This window comes from Vulpes vulpes, chromosome 8 (genome assembly GCF_048418805.1).
Source record: "Vulpes vulpes isolate BD-2025 chromosome 8, VulVul3, whole genome shotgun sequence".
In the NCBI taxonomy this organism is placed as follows: Eukaryota; Metazoa; Chordata; class Mammalia; order Carnivora; family Canidae; genus Vulpes; species Vulpes vulpes.
In genome coordinates this window covers 75,143,841-75,163,837 of record NC_132787.1, presented here as the reverse complement: position 1 = coordinate 75,163,837, position 19,997 = coordinate 75,143,841, and the positions used below count along the sequence as shown (strand labels likewise).

Genomic DNA, 19,997 nt, shown 5'->3' with positions numbered 1-19,997 from the left:
TGTGGCTCAGTGGTTGAGCATCTGTTTGCCTTTGGCTCAGAGAGTGATCCCAGGGTCCTGGGATCAAGTCCCGCATCGGGCTCCCCACAGGTAGCCTAATTCTCCTTCTGCCTGTGTCTCTGCCTCTCTCTCTGTGCCTCTGATGAATAAATAAATAAAATCTTTTAAAAATTTTTTGATATAAATATTTTATGCTGGATGATAATGGAATGACATATTTAGATAAGATGTGGGCCAAGAATTTTATATTCTAAATACTGACCTTCAGATATAAAGTTCTCCAAAAAAAAAAAGATAAAACTCAGGAAATATTGTTATCATGAGCCTTCCTGTAGAATCCACTAGAGAACAAGTTTAGATAACCAAAATGACTAGTTGGGAGAGAGGGATCTACATACATGTAATAAATATTTGTAAAACTAGGACTAGGGCAACCCGGGTGGCTCAGCGGTTCAGCACCACCTTCAGGCCAGGGCCTGATCCTGGAGATCCGGGATCCAGTCCCACATCAGGCTCCCTCCCTGCATGGAGCCTGCTTCTCCCTCTGCCTGTGTCTCTGCCTCTCTCTCTCTCTCTCTCTCTCTCATGAATAAATAAATAAATAAAATCTTTAAAAAAATAAAAACTAAGACTAAATGATGGCCATAAGAGGAGCCGTATATTATGTATCTGAACATTACAATCATAAAAAATATCAGGAAAAGCAGAAGCGTATATGGCAAGCAGGATAAGCTTACTGATTGCCTAATATTATTAACTCAGAGTAAGGGGATGTTGCTTCACATTGTTATCCTGATAATGAAAAAGAAAGGAAAAGAGGTTACTGACGAATTTTAATATTGGTCCTGTTAGTAAAGAAATAATATGCAAAGAAGGGACAGGGACTAAGGTTATTGGAAAAGGCATGAAAGAAATAATTGAGGGGCACCTGGGTGGCTCAGTCAGTTAAGCTTCATATCTCTGATCTCAGCTTGGGTCTTGATCTCAGAGTTGTGAGTTCAAGCCTTGTGTTGGGTTCCACACTGGGCTGGGAACATATATAAATGAATAAATAAAAAGGAATAATTAAAACAAAAATACAAACTTTTCTAAATACCAAAAGGTATATACTCTCCCAACAATGCAAAAATCCAACTCTGAGCTGTGTACAAGAGAAAGATTTTTAAAAGTGGGTAAAGCTATGCCAAGCAAATACAAAGAAAGAGAAGGCAGAAATCTAACGTTGATATCTGAAAAAGTCAAATTTGTGTCAAAAGGCATTGAAAGAAACAAAGAGAGACATTTATGATGTTAAAGGCTACAATTCACAATTAAGTATAATTTATTAATATTTTATAGCCCCTAAAACAGCCACTTTTATAAAGCAGGAACTATAGGAGCTGCAAGAAGAACTAGGAATACACTAATAACAGGAGATCTACCAATATGCCTCTCTTAATCCAAAGAGATCAATCAAGTGGATGAAAAGGTGGTAAGGATATTAAAGAAAGATTGTGTAGTGAGCTCTGAATCCTGAGAATACATCTTCCTCTCGTCTTTATGGCCATATAGTAGGCCTTGTATGCTCCAATTACTTTGATTGAGTGGAAGTGTTAAAAAGAGCAATGTCAAATCACAATACAATAAAACTAGACATTTCCTAATAAAGTCAAAAAACAAAATGTCTTTTTGCTTTGTAATTCAAATGCCTGCTATAAATAGCCTGTGGAGCACAGGGGAAACAGATTAAAACTGCAGAATTTCATTAAAATGATGATATAAAATCTTGGTGCATAAGTAGTGACAAAATATAGCTAAAGCAGTTATCAGGAGAAAAATTACAGTATTGCAGTAATTCATTTATTCTTTGCTGGAAAAGTAGCAAACCAAAACGAAACAAAAAGGAAAGGACTTTTAATTATGTTAGAAGCAGAACTTAATGGATTAGAGTGAAAAGCCAGTAGTTATTCAAAAAAAGATCAGTGATACATATAAATCATTGGCGAGACTAATAAGAAAAAAGTAGGGGCACGTGCATGGCTCAGTGGGTAGAACATAGGACTCTGATCTCAGGGTCTGAGTTCGATCTCTATGTTGGGTGTAGAGCTTACTTAAGAAAAAGAGGGCAGCCCCCGTGGCGCAGCGGTTTGGCGCCGCCTTTGGCCTGGGTGTGATCCTGGAGACCAGGGATCGAGTCCCAGGGATCGAGTCCCACGTCAGGCTCCCTGCATGGAGCCTGCTTCTCCCTCTGCCTGTGTCTCTGCCTCTCTCTTTCTCTCTGGGTCTCTATGAATAAATAAAATCTTAAAAAAAAAAAAAGAAAAAGAAAAAAGGGAAAACCAAAAATAAAATTTAGTGTGTTGAAGCTAAGAATTTTCAAAACCATCAAGTCCCATCTCCTTTTGAACGGCCTTTCCTTTAATTTGTCTGTCTTTGGCAGATAAGTACTTTCAGCATTTTTCTTGAAAATCTTAACTAGATTACTTAGTTAACTAGACACATTTTCTACTTTCCACATTATTGAATATAATTGTGTTGTTCAACTTTCTACCACTGCATAATGAAGATTTCCGTTCTTCCAGCTTTAATAAGATACCTCACTTTCCTTTAAGTTGTCTCAAAGCCCAGAATTTTACTAATACTCATTTGAGGCAATTTATTTATGTATGTATGTATTTGAGAAGAGAAAGTGCATGCATATGTGTGTGTGCGCATGTGTGTGTATGAGGTGGGGGAGGGGCCAAGGGAGAGAGAATCCCAAGAAGACTCCCTGCTGAGCTTGGAACCTGACAGAGGGCTCTATCTCATGACCTATGAAATCATGACCCAAGAGGAAAACAAGAGTTAGTCGCCTAACCCATTTTAAAATTATTACTATTTTTTGTATCTCTACACCCAACATGGGGCTCACACTCATGACCTGGAGATTAAGAGCTGCATATTCCACCAACTGAGCCAGCCAGGTGCCCCTCATTTGAGGCACTTTAGACTTTCACTAACACTTTCCTTGAAGTCCTTCCAGTTTGTATCCACTGCCTGGTTCCAGAACCTCTCCTACCTTTTAGATATTTCTTAAGGGGAAGCACAGCATTTCCAGACATCAAAATCTTAGTAGTCAACCATTGCTGCACAGTATTACTCCAAACTTAGAAGTTTAAAAGAACAGAAATTTATTTCCCAGTTTTTGTGGGTCAGGAATCTGGGAGTTTAACCAGGTGATTCTGGCTCAGCTTCTCTCATGGGATTGCAGTCAACTCAAGGCTTGACTGAGGCAGGATCCTCTTCCATGTTCACTCACATGGCTCTTGGCAGGCCTCAGTTCCTTACTGACCACTCTAGAGACTGACTCAGTGTCCTCATGATGTTATCCGGCTTCCCCTAAAGCAGGTGAACCAAGAGTGAGAGAGCAAGAGAAAGCACACAAGATGAAAGCTATAGTCTTTTTATAACCTAATCTCAGAAGTGATATACCATCTCTTCTGACATACACTATTTTCTAGCTATTTTTAAAGTAGTCCCAATTGCTAATTTCAGGTTAATAATTACTTTTTAAAAAAAGATTTTATTTATTTATTATATATATAGAGGACTTGAGTGAGTGGGAGGAGGGCAGAAGGAGAGGGAGGGAGAGAATCTCAAGCAAGCTCCACACAACACAAAGCCTGACTCAGGGCTTGATCTCATGACCTTGAGATCATGACCTGAAGTGAAATCAAGAGTCAGGCACTTAGCCAGCTGAGCCACCCAGGTGCCCTGTCATATATATATATATATATAAAGAAAACGGAAAGAAAATTTTCATAAATATATATATATATTTAGATATATATATATAGAGAGAGAGAGAGAAAGTGTGTGTGTGTGTGTGTGTGTGCCTTTTTTGTTTTGGAATAGTCTGAAGAAACTTCTCCCTTAAGTAGAACCTTCTCTTCTCTGGTGGTTTTTCCTGAAGTAGTGTCTTCATTTGAACTTCTTCATTAGATCTTATCCCTTTAGTGATCTTCAAGTGAAAGGTTTTCCTTTGAGTTGGTGCTGACTTCTACCATTGACTTAGCAAACTTGGCTTTTGAATGGACAGTGTTGAGGGGTGCTAGGTTGGCTCAGTTGGTAGAGCATGCAACTCTTGATCTCAGGGTTGTGAGTTGAAGTCCTATGTTGGACATGGAGTCTACTTGAGAAAAGAAATGGGCAATATTTATTTCAAACTTTAACCCACAAATATTAGATAAGCTTGAAGCATTTGATAGCATAACTATAAAAAGATTTCTTAATATCACCTATCAAATTGGCAAAAATGGAAATAACACCATCATAAAACTAAACCTGAAAATATTTAAGAACAAAGTGAGGGAAAAGTTTGTCTTTCTTAAAAGAGCCTTTAAGAATGGAGTAGAGGGGGCAGCCCGGGTGGCTCAGTGGTTTAGCGCCGCCTTCGGCCCCGGGTGTGCTCCTGGAAACCCGGGATCGAGTCCCACGTCAGGCTCCCTGCATGGAGCCTGCTTCTCCCTCTGCCTGTGTCTCTGCTTCTCTCTATCTCTCTATGTCCCTTATGAATAAATAAAATCATAAAAGGAATGGAGTAGAGGTAAAAATCCTTTTGCTGTGAAAATATCAGAGTTCAGTTTCATTCAAATTTTTACTGAGTCAGTATCTTCACTGATAAGAACTTTAAGAATTCTTTAAAGAAAGTGCTTAACTTGGGAAAGTAATTATTTTGACTAGATGGAGATTTGGTGACCTTTTTTAAGGAGTGCACTCATACTTAGAAAGCTTACTCTTGATATTTGCTAATCATTATCAGTTACTTGTGGTTTCCATTTCACTTTTGCCGAATTTTGTGGGTTGGATTTATTTCACATTTATAATTTTATATGTTGAGTATCTTTTAGCTTTAGGGTACTTATGCAAAAGAATAAGAGTGCTACAGACATTTTAGGTAAAAATAACTCATACTCTACTTATGTTCTGTGATCCTTTTTGAAGATCTAATTCCTTTTTTTTTTTTTAAGATTTTATTTATTTGAAAGAGTTAGAGAGAGAGCACACAAATAGAGGGGAAGGACAGAGGGAGAAAGAGAAACAGACTCCCCACTGAGCAGGGAGCCCCATGCAGGACTCAATCCCAGGATCATGGGATCATGACCTGAGCTTGAGATGCTTAACCAACTGAGCCACCCAGGTGCCCTAATTTAATTCTTTTAAGATTAATTTAAATCTGAGATCACTTTAGAAGTGATCTCACAGAAGGGCAAGAGCACGAGTCAAAAAAAAAATTTTTTTAAATAATAATAATAAATAAATAAATAAATAATTCATTAATTAATAAAAGAAGGGCACGAGTCCTTGGACCACAGGGATGATGAGGAGAATGCTGCCATTAAATCCCTGAAAAGAGGAGAAGATACACTTTTCCTCAGAAAATTTTAGAGAAGTTGAGCTGGTGGTGGCCTTTGAAGCAAGGATTTTTTGGTTAATACTTCAGAACCTACTAGGATAATACAATATGCTGGTTGGCACTTCTGGGTAAAAAAAGTGTATCTAATTATTAGTAAAATTTTCTTCCTTTTGCAAATGTGTAACTGTTTTTTCCTTTTTTATAGCATTCTCCATCTAGTGATGATAGTTCAGACTACAGCCTTGATTCAGATGTTGAACATACAGAGAGTTCCCACAAAAAAAGAGCTGGTTTCTACAGGGATTATGACATTCCATTTTCTCAGGTATTGTCTTTTTTTAAAAAATGTGATCAAATATACATAAACATAAAATTTACCATTTTAACCATCTTTCAATGTATAATTCATTGGCATTAAGTGTATTCACAATGTAGTGCAACCATCACTACTGTCCATTTACAGAACTTTTTCATCATCCCAGACAGATGCTGTGTACCCTTTAAATCATAACACCTCAGTTTCTCCTCCCCACCAGCCCCTAGTAATCACTATTCTACTATGTCTCTATAAATTTGCCTACTCTATAGGCATAAAAGTGGAATCATTACTGTATTTGTCTTTTTGTGTCTGACTTACTTCATTTACCATAATTTTTTGAACGTTCATCTAGCATCCTTTTTAAGGCTGGATGATATTCCATTGTATGCATATACCATATTTTGTTTGTGTGTTTCTGTTTTTGAACACATGGATTACTTCTACCTTTTGACTGTTGTGAATAATGCTGATTATGAACATGGGTGGATAATATCTCTTCAAGACCCTGCTTAAAAAAAAATAAAGACCCTGCTTTCAGTTCCTTGGAACATATACCCCTCAGAATGGAATTGCTGGATCATACAGTAATTATGTGTTTAATTTCTTGAGGAACCACCAAACTGTTTCCCATAATGGATAACACTTTTTTACATTCCCACCACTATACATGAAGTTTTCTACTTTCTCTACATCCTTCCCAAACTTTTTTTTTTTTTCATCCTTCCCAAACTTATTTTCTGGGGTTTTTTTTTTTTTTTTTCTTTGGGTTTTTGTTTTTGTTTTGATAATAGCCTTCTTAACAGGTATGAAATGACATTTCATTGAGTATTTGAGGTTCTGCCTTTTAAGGGGAAAAATAAAATTTTCAGTTTCATTCTTTGCCTTCTGACATTCTGAAAAATGTTTTATATTTTTCAATATAGAAAAACAGGCATATGTAGATATATGCTACAAATTTTAAGTCTTTGAAAATCATAGTCATATGTTAGTTTTCCAGGTCTATCATAACAAAATACTACAGACTAGTGCTTTAAACAACAAAAGTTTATTTTCTATTAGTCTGGAGGCTAGAAGTGCCAGATCAAGATGCCAGCAGGGTTGATTTCCTTTGAGGACCATAATATCTTTGAGGACCATTTCTCCTGGCTCGTAGATGGCTACCATCTTGCTGCTTTGTCCTCAAATGGTCATTCTGCTGTGCATACACACCCCTGGCATCTCTGTGTGTCCAAATTTTCTCTTGTAAGGACACCAGTCAGATCAGATCAGGGTCCATAGTAGTCACCTCATTTTAACTTAGTCACCTCTTCAAAGCCCTATCTCCAGATACAGTCACATTCTGAGGTATTGGGGGTTAGGACTTTCACATACGAATGTTATGACATCTACCTCTTTAAGTGCAAAAGCTATCGGAAGTGTTGTAAGTAGAAAAAAATTAAAACAACATGATATACTTTATATCTTTCTCAGGCATGTTGTACTGTATGAACAGTCTTCAATATAAATAGTATTTTGTGGGCAGCCCGGGTGGCTCAGCGGTTTAATGCCGCCTTCGGCCCAGAGTGTGATCCTGGAGACCCGGGATCGAGTCCCACGTCAGGCTTCCTGCGTGGAGCCTGCTTCTCCCTCTGCCTGTGTCTCTGCCTGTCTCTCTCTGTGTGTCTCTCATGAATAAATAAATAAAATCTTAAAAAACATAGTATTTTGTGCTAGAAAAATCACAGTGGTCTCAGGAACACTGGGGAGTATTCAGATCAGTGTGCACCTTTCTGAAAAAACCACAAACTTTCTCTGAGTTCTGGTTTCTGCCAGTCTGTCAATATGCTTGTCCACAGAGTTCTATTCTTTTTTCTAATTTGGTATTCCTCATCCCTTATGAGCTTAGAAAACAAAATACTGTGTTGATTAGAGTTATTTCTATTGCCTTCTGTTTCTCTGTTGCCTTCTTTATAGTTGAGGTTGCTCAGTAAGTAACTATTGAATAAATGAAGTTTATTATAATATCTTCTTTTAAAATTTGAAAAGAATTATACTCTAGTTGATAATTTTATTGAGTTAGGTGAATGTATCCATATATTGAGTGTGTCTGCTAATTTTGGAATAAATGGAGCTGCCATTTCTCAGAACATTTTAACAGCTATTTGTTAGAATTATTTTTACCACTAATGACAGCTTTTAAATCTATCAAACACTGATGTGGGGGATGCCTGGGTGGCTCAGTGGTTGAGCATCCTCCTTTGGCTCAGGGCATGATCCTGGGGTCCTGGAATCAAGTCCCACATCGGGCTCCCCACGGGGAGCCTCTTCTTCCTCTGCCTGTGTCTCTGCCTCTCTCTGTGTGTTTCTCATGAATAAATAAATAAAATCTTTAAAAACAACACTGATGTGGTACCTAAATTTCATCATTTGCAGGTAAATTTATTTTTTTAGAAATAGTCAAAAGTTGTTTAGAGACTATTCAAAACAGTGAAAAAATGCTCAGAATGATCATTACCACTTCAGATAGCAAAGCATTTGAAAATATCAAATAATGAGATTTATAAGCTCTTGATTCACAAGTTGTCACTAAACATTATTCCAGAAAAGGAGGTATAGAATATTTTAAAACAGTGGCAGAAGTATTTTAATAAATATTGTAATAAATATTTAATAAATATGTAGCCTTCTATGGGGGCTACTCTGAAGGACAAAATCAATTGGTATGTATAAACAGCATTACACTTGTTTTAACTGACTCATATTTTCTTTTTTTTTTTTAAGATTTTATTTATTTATTCATGAAAGACAGAGAGAGAGAGAGAGAGGCAGAGACACAGGCAGAGGCAGAAGCAGGCTTCATGCAGAGAGCCCGATGCGGACCCAATCCCGGGACTCCAGGACCACACCCTGGGCCAAAGGCAGGCACTAAACTGCTGAGCCACCCAGGGATTCTCTGACTCATATTTTCTTAAGCATTATAGTTATTGATTGTCATTACACGATTACATATTCCTACAACTACAATGTAATTATTTTTGTTTAAAAATTTCAGTTATGGGACCCTGGGTGGCTCAGCGGTTAAGTGCCTCCCTTTGGCCCAGGGCGTGATTCTGGTGTCCTGGGATCGAGTCCCACATCAGGCTCCCTGCATGGAGCCTGCTTCTTTCTCTGCCTCTCTCTCTCTCATTCTGTGTCTCTCATGAATAAATAAATAAAATCTTTAAAAAACTTTTTTCAGTTAAAGAAATTAAAAGAAAAAGATAATCTTTTATAATTACCCACATTTCACTTCCAGTGTCCTTTGTTCCTTCGTGTAGATCTGAATTTCAGTCTGGTATCATTTTCTTTTAACCTAAAGACTAAATACTTAGTCTTTACTGACACAGAGACAGAGACATAGGCAGAGGGAGAACAGGCTCCACGCGGAGAGCCAGATGTGAGACTCAACCCCAGGACCCCAGGATCACAACCTGAGCTGAAGGCAGATGCTCAGCCACTGAGCCACCCGGGCATCCCAAAAGTACTTAATCTTTATTTAGCATCGTTTGTGGTACAGTTGCACTGTCAGTAAAATCTCTTAGCTTTTATCTATTGGGAAATTATTTCACTGTTATTTTTTTTTAAGATTTCATTTATTATCATGAGAGACACAGAGAGAGAGGCAAAGACATAGACAGATGGAGAAGTAGGCTCCCAATGGGGAGCCCAATGTGGGACTCCATCCCAGGAACCTGGGGTCACACCCTGAGTTGAAGGCAGCCGCTCAACCGCGAATCCACCCAGATGTCCCTTCAGTGTATTTTTAATAACTTTTATTTTGTCTTAATGAACTGTAGAAAAGTTCCAGGAATGGTGCAAAGAACTTCTGTATAGCTTTCACCCACATTCCCAGGATGTTAACATTTTACTGCATATGCTTTGTTTTATTCTTTACCTTTCTTCTCTTTTCTTCAGAGGATCTAATTTGCAGCTAAACCCATGTGTTAAGTTCTTAATTCTAGTATTTGCATTTTTCAAATCTAGAAACTTGATTTTTTTTTCAGATCTGCAGAGTATTTTTATAGTTCCCAGTTCACTGCTGAAATTCTCATGTCATTTACTTGAAAATAATAAGCACAGATATTTTAAAATCTGATCACAGGAATTTCAATATCTGGAGTCTTTCTATTACTGGTTGCTTTTATTTAATTTTTAAAATTATTTTATTATTTTTAATATATTTATTCATGAGAGACAGAGAGAGAGAGAGGCAGAGACACAGGCAGAAGGAGAAGTAGACTCCATGCAGGGAGCCCGACGTGGGACTTGATCCTGGGTCTCCAGGATCACACCCTGGGCCAAAGGCGGTGCTAAACCACTGAGCCACCCAGGCTGCCCTACTGGTTGCTTTTAGCTGATGCCTTTGCTGATCATGTCTCCTCATATGATTAAGTTTTTTTGTTTATTTTTCTGTGTGCTGAGCATTGTGTTTGCAAAATATAGTGCATTTTATAGAAATAATTTGAGACCTGGGGTGATGTTAATTTACTCCAAGGAAGATTTTTACTTGCTCCTGACAAAATTTTAGTGACCCTTACAAACTTTATTCCAACTGCAGGGTTTGAAACTCTTCTTGGCCACCAAGATGATAGATTGGACTGTAGCCTCTGATCCACCTTTTGATATTGACCCAGAATTGGTGGGTGAGGGTTAGCTACTAAAGCTTCTACTTTTTCTAGACTCTGGATTTCTCCTTTTGTTCTCATAGATTAAAGGGATAGTCAGAAGCAGTGTTGAATCTTTCAGCTGATTTTTCATGTTGAGCTGATGCTTTCAGAGAAAAACTGCTCCTGATCCTGCTCATTTCTCACGATTTTCATCCACTCCATGTATATATATATATATATTTTAAAGATTTTATTTATTTATTCATAGAGACCGAGAGAGAGGCAGAGACACGGGCAGAGGGAGAAGCAGGCATCATACAGAGAGCCTGATGTGGGACTCTATCCAGGGTCTCCAGGATCATGCCCTGGGCTGCAGGCGGTGCTAAACCACTGCACCACCGGGGCTGCCCCACTCCATGTGTATTAAAGGTCCAGTAATCCTTCACACTTTTGATAGCTCTCTCATGTTTATAGTGGATTTTAGAAAAATATTGTGTCCATTTTTTTCTACATTTTTTAGGAGGAGAACTGATCTGAATTATTTAGTCTGCCAGGAAAAAAGAAAGTTCAATACCATTTCATCCACATATGTTTTAGAGTTGACTTACTGAGAATAGAAAATACCTTAAGTACATCCTAAAAATCTTATTTTCCTAGATAACAAATGTCTGCTGTATAATTTCTATAATTTAGGCCAAAAATAGAATATAGTATTAACATCTGGCTATTGAATTTGAAGAGTTAGTATATCTACCCTTTTCCTCATCCTTTCTTGCTCAAGGCCTCCCATTCCCTTCTTTCATGTTTATAGTGATAGTTGTGGGACCACTTTCCATTTTACAGAAACCCAGTCTGCCCGGCAGGCATTCTAGCCAGGAATTTAGTCTAATAGTCAGCAAAGTGATTGGAGAAACTGTATCCTTTGATAGAACTTACAGGCTTTTTCATTTCTGTTATCTTCTTGCAGGAAGGCTGTAAAAAATACTTGCTAGATTCTTGCTGGTGAATGCATTTTGTACATTCCAGATGATGAACATGTGAAGCATAAGGAGGTATTCTAGAGAACTGGAGGTGCTCCTCTAATGTCATCCATTTAGTGCTTCATGGAGCATTAGCACTGCATGGGTGACACCCAGACTCAAACATTGGAGTCTTTGACTGCAGCAGGAGCTCTGTGATGGGGGGCGGGGCGGGGGAAGTTTGCATCATTAGAGGGCTATTAGGAATATTTGCAGTTGGGAAAACTAGGGGGATAAATAGAATGTTTAGGGATAATTCTATTTTAAAAAGTAGGAACAGGGGGCAGCCCGGGTGGCTCAGTGGTTTAGCGCCACCTTCGGCCCGGGGTGTGATCCTGGAGACCCGGGATCGAGTCCCATGTCAGGCTCCCTGCATGGAGCCTGCTTCTCCCTCTGCCTGTGTCCCTGCCTCTATCTCTCTCTCTGTGTCTCTCATGAATAAATAAATAAAATCTTAAAAAAAAAAAAGTAGGAATAGGGAGATTATTTTTGTAAAGCCTGTGAAAAATCAGAGGATTAAATTAATACTAAGAATTCAAAGTTTTGGGAGCGCTGGGTGACTTAATCAGTTAAGCAGCTCAGGATTCGATCCTCAGGGTTGTGAGTTTAAGCCTCCCATTGGGCTCTCTGCTGGGAGTGGAGCCTGCTTTGAAAAAAGAAAAGTTTGGGGATCCCTGGGTGGCACAGTGGTTTAGCGCCTGTCTTTGGCCCAGGGCACAATCCTGGAGACCCGGGATCGAGTCCCACGTTGGGCTCCCAGTGCATGGAGCCTGCTTCTGTCTCTGCCTCTCTCTCTCTCTCTCTCTCTCTCTCTCTCTCTGTGACTATCATAAATAATAAAAAAAAAATTTAAAAAAAGAAAAGTTTTTATGACAAGCATCTAATCTGCAGAGAAAAATTCAGAGTACTAAAGAGTACTCTTTAGTTATAGAGTACTGAAATATGTCATTGAAGCATTAATGGAATCACATATTTTTGGATTGTTTTTTGGTGTTGAGTTGATTAAGTTCTTTATATATTTTGGATACTGACCCTTTATCAAATTGTCATTTGCAAATATATTCTCCTATTTGGTAGGTTTTCTTTTAGTTTTGTTGTTTCCTTTGCAGTGCAGAAGCTTTTTATTTTGATGTAGTCCAATAGTTTATTTTTGTTTTTGTTTCCCTTGTCCCAAGAGACGTTACCTAGAAAGATACTATGGGAAATGTTGGAGAAATTACTGCCTGTGGTCTTTTCTAAGATTTTTATGGTTTCAGGTCTCACATTTAGGTCCTCAGTCCATTTTGAGGTTTGTTTTTTTGTTGTTGTTATTGTTATATGGTCTAAGAAAATGGTCTTATTTCATTTTTTTTGCATGTATCTGTCCAGTTTTCCCAGTACCATTTGTTGAAAAGACTTTTTCTTTTATCTTTTTTAAAAAAGATTTATTTATTTATGTATTTAGAGAGAGAAAGCAGAGCAAGCAGGAGAAAACACGAGTGGTGGGGAGCAGAGGGAGAGGGAGAAGCAGGCTCCTGGCTGAGCAGGGAGCCCAATGTGGGGCTGGATCCCAGGACCCTGGATCATGACCTGAGACAGACACTTAACTGACTGAGCAACCCAGGTGCCCTGAGACTGTCTTTTTCCCATTACATATTCTTGCATCTTGTCAAAGATTAATTAACCATATAACTGTCAGGTTATTTTGGGGCTTCTATTCTGTTCCATTGATCTATGTGTCTGTTTTTGTGCTAGTACCATACTGTTTTGATTACCACAGCTTTGTAATATACTTGAAGCCTGGAATTATTATACTTCTAGTTTTTTCCTTTTTCAAGATTGTTTTGGGCTATTTGAAATCTTTTGTGGCTCCAAACAAATTTTAGGATTGTTTATTCTAATTCTGTAAAAAATACTATTGGTATTTTGATAAGGATTGCATTAAATCTGTAGATTGCTTAGGGTAGTTTAGACATTTTAACAATAGTGGTTTTTCCTATCCATGAACATGGAATGTCTTTCCATTTGTTTGTGTCATCTTCAGTTTCTTTCATTAGTGTTTTATAGTTTTCAGAGTACAGGTCTTTCACCTCTTTGATTAGGTTTATTCCTAGTAATTTTATTATTTTTGGTCCAATTGTAAATAGGATTGTTAATTTCTCTTTCTGCTGCTTCACTATTAGTGTATAGAAATGCAATGAATTTCTGTACCTTGATTTTATGGGCTTTCTGACCTTACTAAATTCATTTATCAGTTCTGGTAGTTTTTTGGTGGAGTTATTAGGGTTTTCTATGTATAGTTTCATGTCATCTGCAGTGAAAATTTTACTTCTTCCTTAACAATTTTGATGCCTTTTATTCCTTTCTCTTGTCTGATTGCTGTGGCTAGGACTTCTAATATTATGTCGAATAAAAGAAGTGAGAGTGGACATCTTTGTCTTGTTCCTGACCTTAGGGATAAAGTTCTCAGTTTTTCCTCAATGAGTATGATGTTAGCTATGAGTTTTTCATATAAGGCCTTTATTATGTTGACGTAGTTCCCTCTAAACCTACCTTGTTGGAGATTTTAATCATGAATGGATGTTGTACTTTGTTAAATGCTTTTTCTGCATCTATTGAAATGATCATATAGTTTTTATTCTTTCTCTTATTGGTATGATATATCACAGTAGTTGATTATGAATATTGAACAACTCTTTAGCCCAAGAATAAGTCCCACTTGAACATCCATGAATGATTTTTTTAATGAATTGTTGGTTTAAGTCTGCTAATATTTTGTTGAGGATTTTTGCATCTGTATTCATTAGAGATATTGGCCTATAGTTCTCTTTTTTGATGGTGTCTTTATCTTATTTTGAAATCAGGGCAATGCTGGCCTAGGTATTGATTCTTCTTTAAATGTTTGGTAGAATTCATCTATGAAACCATCTGGATCCTGGACTTTGGTTTATTGGGAGTTTTTTGATTACTGAATCAATTTCATTGCTAGTAATCAGTCTGTTTAAATTTTCTATTTCTTCCTGATCAGTTTTGGTAGGTTATATGGCTCTAGAAAGTCACCCACTTCTTCTAGGTTGTCCAATTAGTTGGCATATTTTTCATAATATTCTCTTATAATCTTTTGTATTTCTGTGGTATTGTTGTTATTTCTCCTCTTTTGTTTCTGATTTTGTTTGAGTCCTCTTTTGTGTGTGTGTGAGTTTGACTAGAAATCTAATCAATTGTATTTTCAAAAAGAACTAATTCCGGATTTCATTGATCTGTTTTGTAGTTTTTTTAGTTCTCTATGTCATTTATTTCTCTTCTAATCTTTATTATTTCCTTCCTTTTGCTGATTTTGGGTTTTGTTTGTTCTTTTTCTAACTCCATTAGGTATAAGATTAGGTTATTGAGGTTTTTTTTTTCTTGAGGTAGACTTGTATTGCTATACATTTTCCTCTTAGAACTACTTTTTCTGCATCCCAAAGACTTTGGACTGTTGTGTTTTCATGTTCAGTTGTCTCCATGTATTTTTTAATTTCCTCTTTGATTTCTTGGTTGACCCATTCATTGTTTAGTAGCATGTTATTTAACTTCCATGTATTTGTACTCTTTCCAGATTTTTTTCTTGTGATTGATTTCTAGTTTCATTGTGTTGTGGTCAGAAAAGACCATGGTATAACTTTGATCTTTTTGAATTTGTTGAGACTTGTTTTGTGGTGTAATATGTGATCTATTCTGGAGAGTGTTCCATGTGCACTTGAAAGAATGTGTATTCTGTTTTAGCATGGTATGTTCTGAATATATTTATTAAATCCATCTGATCTAGTGGTCATGGAATCACGTTTTTTTAATAAAGGAAAAGTAGGCACCGTTCAACTAATTAATTAATTAATCTTCACCTAATCTACGCAATTATTTTTTACTTTATTTTCATAGTGTTTTTATTTAAAATGTCAGAAACTGCCTCGTAGCTACAATTATAAATCCCTTTCTGAATTTCTAAAGTACTAGATTAGAACAGTTCATTTTAAAAACAACAAACAACAAAAAAATTTCTAAAATACTGCTTAAAACAATTCAGAAATCTTAATATAATATCTTCAAAATTTAAAATTGATGAGCTAATTGATTTTCTTGATATGTTTAGTTAATTTTTTTGTCTTTATTTTATAATTACTGAAAAATATCTTAGTATTTCTCTGCATTTTGTTAGTCAGTTGTTGATAATCTGCCAGGGCAGACAGTATTTTTATATTATATTTAAAATGTGCTAAGCTGAAGGTGAGTCATGGCCTGGGCTTTGCTAGATCTTCAAACTGTAATTTTGTGAATTTTTTCTTTTTTTAAAAAACAATTGACAGAAGATAGGATTGAAATAGTACAAATATTTTAATGAATAGAGATAGAATTGAATACTATCATTAAATAAAATTGTAGGACTAGGAGTGTCTGGGTGGCTCATTTTGTTAAGTGTCCGAGTCTTGATCTCAGGGTTAAAAGTTCAAGTCCCACCATTGAGGCCCCATGCTACTTAAAAAAAAATTTTAGAACTAAAGTATATTCTTAGTTTTCATATGCTTTAGAAAAATATTAATAAAGTTAATAATGTATATTATAATAAATAGTTCCTAATGAGCAATTTTTTCATTAGATGTTTTTAACTTTTATAGAAATCTTTGTTAGACTTCAGATATAAACCTTTCCTTTTTCTAAAATTTCCACACATATGGTCTCTTAATTAATTTAATATGCTTAAACTTGTTTGGGACAATATTAGAAGAATATATAATTTCTTCCACCTCAAGCTATTTTACTATATTTTCCATATTTTCCAAAAGACTTTTTAAATTTTTAGAGAAAGAATTCATGTATAACAGTGTAGATTTTTTTTTTTTTTAACAGTGTAGATTTTTAAGTATACTTTTGTGTACAAATATTGAGACCTGGAATGTGGAAAATAAAACAAAACACACCAGCAAGGATCTATGAACTAAATTTATAATATTTAATAATACCAGAGTAGCATTTAGCTTTTTTTTAATATTTTATTTTTTTATTCATGAGAGACACACAGAGAGAGGCAGAGACAATAGTCAGGAGGGAGAAGCAGGCTCCCTGAGGGGAACAGGATATGGAACTCCATCCCAGAACCCTAGGATCAAGCCCTGAGCCAAAGGCAGATACTCAACCACTGAGCCACCCAGATGCCCCCTTTTAGCTTTTTGAACTTAGTTTTAAATACTGTCATAGACAAGTACTAACCAGGAGTCAGAACTTCAACTGTCTTTTCTTTTCCCCTTCTTCAAATTTCTGAGGGAAAAAGATATCCTGTGTTATTATCAGTTCATTTATGTAACTAAAAAAATCCTGATAATGATTGTTCATTTTCACTTAGCATGGACATTTATCAGGAAGCTACATGACATCAAAGAAAAGTCAACATAACAAAAAATTTAAAAGTAAAGAATATGATGAGTACAGTACATACAGTGATGACAACTTCGGTACCTACAGTCAGGAAACAGAGGAAGATTTTGCCAGTCAGCTAAAACAATACAGACAAGCTAAAGAAACCTCAGCTACTGCTTTAGGATCATCATTTTCTAAAGAACCAGGGAAAAAACAAAGGATGAAAGTTCAGCAAGGTAAGTGTTGAAATTGTCAGTCTCTTTTTTCAATATGAGAACTTTATTACAACAGGTAGTTATGGAGTAACAACTTCAGTTTCTTAGTTCCTTCTCAAGATCAGCTTGTTCCTGTGGTTCCTGAATTTGTTTTTATTTTATAGACTTTGAGGACAAAAATCTACAAATATTTCATTCTGCACGATATCTTAATATTTGAATTAGAAAGATACACTAATATTTTTAAAAGTTATAAAAATGTGAAACACGTTTCCTATTACATTTTTTCCCTTTCCTTGTATAAGGACATAAGTATACTGAAAAAATGGCTTGCCTTTTTCAGTTGTTTCTGTTACTCTATACATTGCTTTATATTTTAGACCTGTAAAGACAATTCTGGGAAGCTCTTCTTTTATTAAACTTTAAAAGATGATGATCATCTTTGCTGTGCAAATGTACTTATACTTAGGATTATGAATATCCTTCAGGATTGGAAATAACATAAACTAAAGAAATTTCTGGAGTGATCATTAATTCATCTGCTGTGTTGAGGTACATGATCCCTGAGACACCAGGGCGAGTTGCCATAGAAACGGTGGGTCACATAAAGGTCAAATCAGCCTTAAAAACTGTCCACTCAATGTCTGCTTCGAGAAAACTGGAGCAAGATGATGCTGAAGTGAAGGAGTGAGCACCCAAGCCCTATATGACTATACTTTCTATATTGTTGACAAAAGGAATCAGTTATGAGTAAATGTAGTTATTTTTATGACTTTATTTTTTCTTGATTTCGTAGCAAAATTCCTTTGAAAAATGAGAATCCAGGCTTTGCTGACCTAAAAGGGAAAGGAATTTGTGCATATGCTACTGTAATTAGCAAGTTTCTTCCTGAAGTCTAGACATAGTGGTGTCAGGAATCACTCCACTTGGGGAATAAGGGAACATGGAGAGACTTTGCTCAGCCATTCCCACCTGAGGTTTCCCCTTTCAAGCTCTTCCTGTTTGTTCTGTTAAAGAATTGAGTATTCTTCTATTTTTGACATTCATTTTTCCCTCTCAGGTATGAAAGCAATATATGGTCAAATGCAGAAAGCTTTTTCTGTATATAGATACAATAATATAACAAAGATCAAAGATAAAACTAATTTGAATCCCTACACCCAGAAATAATTACTATTAATATTTTAATGTACATTCTTCCAGAATTTTCCTGACAATTATTTTTAACAAAAAATTATGCATATTGTTTAACTTGTTTTTTCCCTAAACTATGGACTATATCTCAGTCATTCTTACATTAATGAGTAGCTTTTAATGCCAACATTCTATTCAATTAAATAGATATGCCATATTTTGTTTGATTCTTAAGTTTGTGTGATTGTAATCAATTGAGATTTAAGTTGCACCCAGGTTTCTTTTTTAATTCGGTGATTAACCCTGCATATTTATACACTGTTTCAGAGGATATCTTCACAAGTATTTTTTCTTAAGAATAAACTCTGAAATGCAGAATTTAATCAAAAGATATAGCCACATATTTGAAGATTTTTGGTCCATATACCAAGTTGATTTCCAAAAACTTGATAGAACAATTTATAATAATACCCCACCAGTGTGTGAAAATGCCAGTTTCTCCAAGTCGCTACCAACATTGTTCTTTGAAGTGAAAACTGGTATGTTATTTTAAAATTTTTAATTTCTTTGACTTTTTTGAATGAGGTAAAACATTTTTTTCATATATTTATTTGCTGGTTTGTAGGTTTATGATTACTTAATATGTAAGAAAATGTATTAGTTCAATGTGACATTGGTAAAATAAGAAATCACTCTGTAACTTACTACACTACCTAAAACATAATTTTCATAATTACATACTTTTAAATACCAAGTTTTTTGAAAGAAAAAGATGTATAAATTTTACTCAGAAATATATGTGATAACACAAAATTATCACTAGAAGCTCAGTTTGGTCAAATTAACCACTAATACCTACAGTGTCTTCCTTAGGGATGAATATAATATTTCATTCTCTTAAAAACAGAAAGCCTTGTTATTTTCTTATTCAAAGGAAAATTGAAAAGAATAAAACTAGCTTGGATTTCTGTAGCCATGTGTATTCTTGTGCCTTGCCTGCCTTATTATTGTTAACATTCCTTAAAAGAGAGAGAGAGAGAGAAGCACTACCCAGAAAATAAAATGTAAAGATTTACTTAATTTTTTTCACTGAATCTAGAGAAGAAGAAAAAGAATGCACTGTATATTATAGACTATTTAAAATATGCTGTTCCCTATAAACTAATAGATTGATAGATGTGTTGTTTTTCTATAATATTTGAAGTACATTTTAACTCTTTTAGGTATTGAACAGAGGGTTAAAAGTTTTAATGTTGGTCGTGGACGTGGTTTGCCGAAGAAAATCAAACGCAAAGACCGTGGGGGAAGAACCAATAAAGGGCCTAATATTTTTTCAGGAATGGATGACTTTCAAGAGGTACTGAGACTTTATAGATAATGAGGAGAGCTTTTAATCTGTTTGGCTGCAAAGAAAGCATTGTGATTTTAATGCTACTTTCCTAGTAAATGAAAAATTTCCAGCTAAGATCAAATGAGTATAAATAGATTCTAAAAAAAAAAGAATTAAAAGAATTGTTTTAATTAGTCAAGATACTAGAATAGAGATGCAAATGTAAGGTGACCTCAAAAAAATTAATGTGTTTGAAAGCACCTCAAAATAAAATTCGTATGTCAGAATGTGGTTCTAGTAGTCCTCTGTTGTGCTTTTCTTTCCTAGAAGTGATCTTCTCCAGATGCAAAGGACAGTAAAATGCTATTAGCTCAATATGGTAGCATGGCTAATAAAAAGGGAGATGATACTGTAGTGGTAAATTAACTTATTAGAACTTATTAGAACTGAAAGCATTGAAAGAGAAGAAAAGGCGATATAAATGGTTGGAAAGATGAATTCGTGTGCCTTGTATATAGTAGATATTGAGTAAATATATGTTGAATTCTGAACATGTACATTTCAGCCTCGTTGCGACTATTGGGATTAAAGTGGTCCAAATCCAGTGTTCT

At 35.7% G+C, this 19,997-nt stretch overlaps 1 protein-coding gene across 3 annotated transcripts in view; it reads left to right on the top strand.

Moving 5' to 3' along the window:
* Nucleotides 1–19,997, top strand: part of ZC3H6 (zinc finger CCCH-type containing 6) — a 67,884-nt gene that overhangs the window by 27,967 nt on the left and 19,920 nt on the right. For all 3 annotated transcript variants that reach the window (XM_025994363.2, XM_025994365.2, XM_025994364.2), the window contains exons 3-5: nt 5,580–5,699; nt 16,694–16,943; nt 19,280–19,413. In XM_025994363.2, coding sequence (XP_025850148.1) covers nt 5,580–5,699; nt 16,694–16,943; nt 19,280–19,413 — 504 coding nt within the window. The remainder of the gene's footprint in view (nt 1–5,579; nt 5,700–16,693; nt 16,944–19,279; nt 19,414–19,997) is intronic.